Source organism: Mandrillus leucophaeus, unplaced genomic scaffold (genome assembly GCF_000951045.1).
Source record: "Mandrillus leucophaeus isolate KB7577 unplaced genomic scaffold, Mleu.le_1.0 Scaffold226, whole genome shotgun sequence".
NCBI classification, from domain to species: Eukaryota; Metazoa; Chordata; class Mammalia; order Primates; family Cercopithecidae; genus Mandrillus; species Mandrillus leucophaeus.
In genome coordinates this window covers 4,406,304-4,413,725 of record NW_012102321.1, presented here as the reverse complement: position 1 = coordinate 4,413,725, position 7,422 = coordinate 4,406,304, and the positions used below count along the sequence as shown (strand labels likewise).

The window sequence follows — 7,422 nt, the reverse complement described above, 5'->3', positions numbered from 1 at the left end:
GACCTCAAGTGATCCGCCTGCCTCGGCCTCCCAAAGTGCTGGGACTACAGGCGTGAGCCACTGCACCCAGGCTATTTTTGTTTCTTTTAATGTCCCTCTTTTGCCAGGTCCTGTGCCTGTACATCAGGCTCTCTGGATATGTGGGCTACCCAATAAATAAGGACTCCAGTGCACTTTGCACGGTGACCAGGACCTAGGAACGTTGAGCGGATGGGACTCCTGTTCTTTTCTCTGTAATGCAGGAACTGGAGGCTGGATTTGGAGTTGTGCCCGCGCATAGATAAAATGCTCCAAATGGCACAAGCCTCTTGATATTTGGATGCCAGAGTTAGCGGAAGCTGACAGTCAGCTGACTTCCAAGAAGTCTTATCTACATTTCTCTCTCTCTCTCTCCCTGCCTGGATGGACTAGTCACTGACTCATTTCCCTTCACAGGTGTATAAGCTCCTTTATGCTTCCCGTCTGGCAGATTACGGCCTCGTGTCCCAGGCCTTGCATTACTGCGAAGCCATTGGTGCAGCTGTCTTGAGCCAGGGAGAGAGCAGTCACCCTGTGCTGTTAGCGGAACTCATCAAGGTGAGCCTCTCAAAGGGTTCTGTGCAGTTGTTTTATCTTCACTATTCAAAGAATGCCATTGTAGAGCAGCTTAGACTCTACATTTCATCTTCTTTGAACCTGCCGTAAAATTGGAGCCCACGGCCGTCTTTGACCACGTATGCATGCCCAGATGCGATAAGCAGAGGCCCAACACTACACAAAGGATGCTCTCTGAGCGGGCGGTGGTGGGATTGGAGACTGGAAACCATGTCGGTGCTACTTGGGAAATTCATTTTTGCATCTGCTTTTCTGGTACAGTAAAACTACATGCTATGGTGAACCATTCTAATGATAAAAGCTGGGCTTAGAAAATATATTTTAGTGATTAAAAGAGTAAATGATCCTTATTAAAATGCTTTTAAATGCATGGAATATTTTATCACATGTGAGATACATTTAAAATAGAAAACAAAAACATATCAACCTTTAGTTCCTAGGGAAGAAAACAACAATCAAGCAAATAGTTGTTTCAATTAATTGAAGAAAAACCCATTAGCTAGAGAGTAAAAAAGCAGCCTACCCTTAAATTTTTGTTTTGCCTTAGATGAGGCCGAAGTGCTGGAATCTTTAACGATAAAAATTTGTGGTGGTGAGCCTCCCCATACCCTGAAGTTTCTGCCAACAGGTTGATGGTTGCAAGGAGCTCAGAATGAATGATTAGAAAAGTTTTGGTAACTAAAACTTGTTTATGGAATAAATCCTTGAAATACAAAGTGACATTAGCATCACCTGGGAGCGGGTTAAAAGTGCAGACTCTTCACCCCTGCCCAAATGTATGGAATCAGAATTAGCATTTTAACAAGTTTACAATTAGAATTCAAACAAAATTTGTATGTACACCTAAGTTTGAGAAACACTGTTACAGAGCAGACAGCTTTGCACAGAAATGAAGCTGAGTAACTGTTTCTCCTCATACTTTATTTAGAATCTAATACCCAAGACAGGTTAATGATTTATGTTGCAATTTTGGAAGGATGTCTGCTGAATTAGCTATTTTTCGATTATTTTTTATAATGTAATTTACAAGTGAGTTAAGGCTCTCTTTCTCCTTTTTCCTTGTTTTCTCTTCCCTATTGTCTTTCCGTTTCTCTTCCCCCTCTTTCCTCTCCTCTCTCTTACTTTCTGCCCCTAACCCATCTGGAAACCTGGCACAGCTAGCAGAGAAACTGAAGCTATCAGATCCTCTGGTTTTAGAAAGACGCAGTAGAGACAGGGACCTAGAGCCAGATTGGCTAGTGCAACTTCGGAGGCAGCTGGAGGTGAGTGGGGTTGGAGCCAGGGCAGTGGTGGGGGGCGGGTGTCGGCCTTTGTTTCCCTCCTCCCTCCCCTAGACATGGAACAGGTAGGCGCTGACATTAGCAAGTCCCTGGTCCCCATGCCTCGCCGTGGTCTCTTCCATCACCCATGAGGCACAGTTGGTGTCTGGGGAAGGGGTGGGACTCAGCTTCCTTGCCGCTGCTTGTCCCTGTGTGGAAGCGTTTTCCTATATTCACATGTGACACGTTGGGGCGCTCTTCCCAATCACTCTTGACACCCTTCCCTGAGGCCCCAGAGAATATGTTTCATGACCATCAAAGCTTCCCCATCTCTGCTAGGAACAATGGATCACAGTGGACCAGTGCCACTTTCATGTAATGTGGGGCAATTGCTTAAAAGACTTCTGGGTCTTTTCTTTTTTGTTCTGACAATCGCAAAAGCTGCTGGTTGTAATTGAAACAGTAATTGGAACAGGGCCTCCTCCATTTTCTTTTTCCCATTCTGCTCTGAAGGAAAAACAGGGTGGATTTTTTGAAGCACGCCCAGCCTTACCCCTTCTATCTGCTGCACGTGCTGAGGCCTACAGTTTAGTTCTTTCCATGCGCTCCTTCCTTCAGGGGAGGGTGGATGACTCTGGTCTCCAGCCATCTCTGCCTGGTCTGGGCAGAGTTGGAATCCCCATCCACATGACCCCCCAGGCCCCTAAGCATACGAGTGTTTCCCTTACCTTGTCATCCCCACTGGAAGTTTCTTTTTGGCTTAAGTTTTGAATCACTTTGTTTCTCTGTTCTTGTTTTTCCTTTGTGCCGCTTAAAAGGAATTTTACTTTATTTTAAATAGCAAAAGATAGCAGGAGACACTGGGGATCCTCATCTTACTCGCTCAGATATTTCGGGAGCCAGAGGAACAACAACAGGTACCCAAAATGATGAACTGAGCATATACATAGCTGATGCTCAGGATCTGATTCTACGAGACAAAGTAATTCACAAAATCACTCGCCCTTCCCTTCCCAGGGTGCCTGTCTTGCCTGTGTAAATCCACCCCGTTGTCCAGGCGCCTCCTCCACACAGCTCCTGCCAGCCTCACACATCCCCGACACTTCTAAATTCCCTCAGTCTGAGAGCGTCTGCTTCACGATTCAGATTTTTAAATACCTGAGTGTTTTTTGTGTTGCACTGTATTGTTAGCCAATTCTTTCTCCTATGTTAACTTCTCTCCAGCTGGATACATTTCTTGAGTCCAGAGATTGTGGTTCATCGGTATCATATGTTAGTGTTGGGGATGTCGGAAGTCCTTAAGAGTTTTGAGCTGGCAATTGCCAGATGACTGTGGAATAAGTATGTTTCAATGTTTTCACGGCATCTCTACTCTTCCCTTGGGATGCTTCCCAGTGGTGGGTTGACAGGCACCATATCCCTGGTTAACTCTGTACTCTTTCCCCAAGTTCCCCAACAGTAGGGTCAGGAAAGGGCCCTCATCTCTTCCCAGCCCTGTGTTCTTCCTCAGGCATGAACAAAGGGAAGGGAGGGCAGGGCAGGCCTTGGCTTCTTTTTCTCACTGTGTAGCAGGATCTGTAAAGGTGGGGGGTGGAGGAGAGCTAGGCTGGGTGCCTGTGGATGTTGCTTCCCCACAGCCCTGGCTCCTGGTGTCCAATGGAGCAGGCGGGTCAGCTACCCATGCCAGTCCTGTGACCAATCATGTTATATGTCCACACCTTAGTTTATGTTACCAGTCGGTTCTTTTCCAGGGCAAATGTACTCTGCTTCTTTAAGAACAAAGCCATGATTTCTGTGAGCTGGTTTAGGTTTTTAGCTGGAAGCTTTCTAAGTTTTAAATACCCAAGTCCATTAGGAAGTCCTTAAAGAAGAAATAATTTATCAAAAATTAAAAAGATGTGGAGTTAGATAGGATGGTAATTTCAGCCCTCCCATCCCACTGGCTAGAGGCTCAGAGATCATACAAGGTAGTGTTAACTTAAAAAAAAGGTCATACAATGTGTACATTTGGAAAGGAGACTTTATTTCTTACAAAGGGTTCCAGCCTGCAAGGTGGCCATCCCACAGGCTGGGAAGTATAGCCAGGCACTTTGAGGGAAGGAGAGGTAAGACAAGAATTTAAGTTGAATGGGTTGATGAAACATACGTATTTAGCAGGTTATAGAAGGAGCTGTGACTATTCACAAAGGAGGTCCTCACACAGGCCTAATGAGCTAACATGCATGTAAAACACGACCCATGTTCACCTTGGGGTGGAGACTTATCCTTTAAGCGTATTACAATTAGGCCTTACCTGTCAAAAGGTCTTTTCGGGACACAGAAGCACTCAAGTGGGGACCCTCTGTAAACTGGCCAGACCCAATTCATGGTTGGTGGTCTTCTCATCTGGAGAAAGTTACTGAAATCAGTCTTGTCCAGTCACAGCCGTGGTTATGGCTGATGGAACAGAGGCTCATTTAGTCAGCATTTGTGAGCGGAATGAGTTGTAATTGTTTTAACATTGCTCATCTCAAGGCCAGTGCTTGCTGAGCTGCTAGAGAAAAAAACCTCGTGGCCATGAGAACACAGTTTATTCTTAAGGTGCGGGACTTAACCGTTGCCTGGCAGGGCTTTAGGTTCCGTGTATAATTTGGTATCTTATGGCCACCAAGCCATAAGATCTGTTAGTCTTAAGATCTCGGTTTTAACATTAATGCTGGTCAGTTGTGTCTAAACTACAAAAGAGAGGGGGTATAGTGACTCTCACTTCCCATCCTGTCATGGCTGGGAACTCAAGTTTTAAGGTTTCTCTGGGGTCCCCTTGTCCAAGAGGGGGTCTGTTAAGTCAATGGACGGGCTTAGGATTTTATTTTTAGGGTACACTAGTGAAGGAAACAATTCCGTAAACAGCAATGAGGGTGTTACCATCACTCTGTGTTTTACTTGTCATCACGTTACTGGAAGCCACATTAGATAGCTTGTCCTTGTGACTGCTTTCCAAAGAAGACATGAGCAGGAATGTTTCTGGTGTGATCAGTATGCAAATGCCACATTTCAGGTCTCACTTCTTTACCTTCGTTCTATGTCCTTAGAAAACACTTTCTACCAGGACTTTTCTGGATTTCAAGGCTACTCTGAAGCCCCTGGGTACCGCTCAGCTCTGTGGCTGACGCTTGAGCAGACCTGCCTGCCCCAGCCCAGCCCACAGCAGCCCTTCCCTCTCCAGCCAGGCTCCTACCCAGCAGGAGGGGGTGCAGGGCAGACAGGGGCACCGATGCCTCTTTACTCAGTTCCTGAGATCCACCTACCAGGAACTGGCAGCAGCGTGGCAGTGACAGAGGCCCCTGGAAGAACAGTCTGGGAGGAACCGCTGCAGACACACCTGGGCCCTGGTAAGACCTGGTAGCTAGGGTGGCCACGTTGAGTATAGGGTCTGGGTAGGGAGGAAGCAGGAAAGGGAGGTTCTGGGACCAGTCAGAGGAGGTTGGGTTGGAGCTGGGAAAGACACAGATGCAGGGGTATGTGCCTGTTACTGAGGGCCTGCTAGTTTTCAGCCACTATACTGGTGCTTTGCATATATCTGAAGGAGATTGCTGTCTTCCAGCCCGGTCCATCTCTCCTCTGGGTACAGCAGGGCAAATGGAGCCACACCTGCCATCCAAATGATTACATAGTTTCTAGGAGAGAGATTACAGGATGGAGAAATAGAGGCCAAGTTCTCTTTCTCCAATCATCCTGCACCCAAAAGCTTACTATCAGGGTCTCCAGCAGAAACCCATGTGTCTGTCTTGGTCCCGAGTTTTTTCAGGCTCATCAGACCTTTGACAACAAGGGCTAAGTATGAGTGAGCAATGCTGAGCGATGCCAGGGAGATGCTGGAAGTCACCTAGAATGATTAGATCTTAGACCTTCCAGGATTAGGTCCTGTCCAAGATGGAGGCTCACATGGAGAGGAAGGTGGTGGAGGATCCCTGTGACCTCGCTTGATGCTGCTCTGATTTCCAAGATTCCCGAAGAGTGGCTGTGGAAGTAGAGGATGAGTTGAACAGCATGTCCTGGGGTGGCTGGGATTGAGCTGAGCCATGTGAGCATTCTTTGTATTGGCTGTGATTGGCTTGGGCTTATGGACTCGGAGCTTCTGCTGCAGTAAGAAAGCTGATTGTGTCCCAGTTACTGTTCTTCAGGATAGATGGGAAAAGCACAACTTCCCATTGCTATTTCCATTTCTGTTTGTGACTTAGGAGAGAACACAGTGTCTCAAGAAACCTCCCAGCCTCCTGATGGCCAAGAGGTCATTTCCAAACCACAGGTGAGAGCACACAGCATAAAAGATACCACTGCCCACTCAAACACTTCTGGTTTTTACCAGTTGCCCTGGTTTCTTGGCCACATGCAAGCTCCTCCTCAGCGTTGCAGCAGCTTTCTCTTCCACATCTCACCATGCCTCTTCCTATACCAACTCCTGGGAGCTGGGCTGGAGGCTGTGTTCTTGTTTACACTCAACCCCACCAACCTGTGTCCACGGGGTGAGAGGGAGCAACTGAGCTGGTTTGTTTTGGCCCCTCAGATCTCTGTTACCTCTGATGTCTTCTCAGTGCTGCACAAAACGCTTGCCATACCCTGTCTTGCCATGGAAGACTGTTGATATTTCCTTGTTTTAATTTTTACCTGGCTTTATTTCAAAGAAAGATCTGTGGTAGCTGTGACAGTGCCTGCCTCTGTCTTTTCTCCTCAGTTAGGCTCTAAGGTCCTGGAGGTGACCATGTCTGATGAATCATTCTATTTAGCTCTGATTGAACACACCCCTGCCCTCAGCAATGGGCAGTGTTGGTCCCGAACCTAAGGCGTTCTTCAGCTTCTTCTGGTTGGAGGGTTACATCCTATAACTTTTTAAAGTAGAAAAACAGGGGTACAGGTCTTAACAAACTTCTATGGTTTTGTTTTTTTTTTTTTTTTCCTGACTGAAAAGTGGTACATTATTGTTATAGAAAAATCTAAAAGTGAAGTATCATATAAAGAATCAAATATAACTCAATCCAACAGTCAAAGTGCTTTTCTTTTCTTACACTATTTTTCTGTATATGCATATGTATATACACATATATGTATATCTGTATATACATTATACACATATACATGTTTTTAAGTTGCTAAGAACATATGTATGCAAAGCTTTATTTCCTGTTACTTAACACTATATAATGAGATTTTTCTATGTCATTCATAAATATGATTTTTAAAATTATACTTTATGTCGTAGGGTACATGTGCACAACATACAGGTTTGTTACATGTATATACATGTGCCATATTGGTGTGCTGCACCCATTAACTCGTCATTTACATTAGGTATATCTCCTAATGCTATCCCTCCCCTCTCTCCCCCTCCAACAACAGGCCCCAGTGTGTGATGTTCCCCTTCCTGTGTCCAAGTGATCTCATTGTTCAATTCCCACCTATGAGTGTGAACATGCAGTGTTTGGTTTTCTCTTCTTGTGATAGTTTGCTGAGAATGATGGTTTCCAGCTGCATCCATGTCCCTACAAAGGACATGAACTCATCCTTTTTTATGGCTGCATAGTATTCCATG

General features: G+C 45.7%; 1 protein-coding gene across 1 annotated transcript in view; it reads left to right on the top strand.

Moving 5' to 3' along the window:
- SEC16B (SEC16 homolog B (S. cerevisiae)) overlaps nucleotides 1-7,422 on the top strand; it is a 61,170-nt gene that overhangs the window by 42,056 nt on the left and 11,692 nt on the right. The window contains exons 15-19 of the mRNA XM_011981466.1: nucleotides 429-576; nucleotides 1,752-1,856; nucleotides 2,695-2,770; nucleotides 4,925-5,224; nucleotides 6,074-6,141. Of these exons, the coding sequence (XP_011836856.1) occupies nucleotides 429-576; nucleotides 1,752-1,856; nucleotides 2,695-2,770; nucleotides 4,925-5,224; nucleotides 6,074-6,141 (697 nt within the window). The remainder of the gene's footprint in view (nucleotides 1-428; nucleotides 577-1,751; nucleotides 1,857-2,694; nucleotides 2,771-4,924; nucleotides 5,225-6,073; nucleotides 6,142-7,422) is intronic.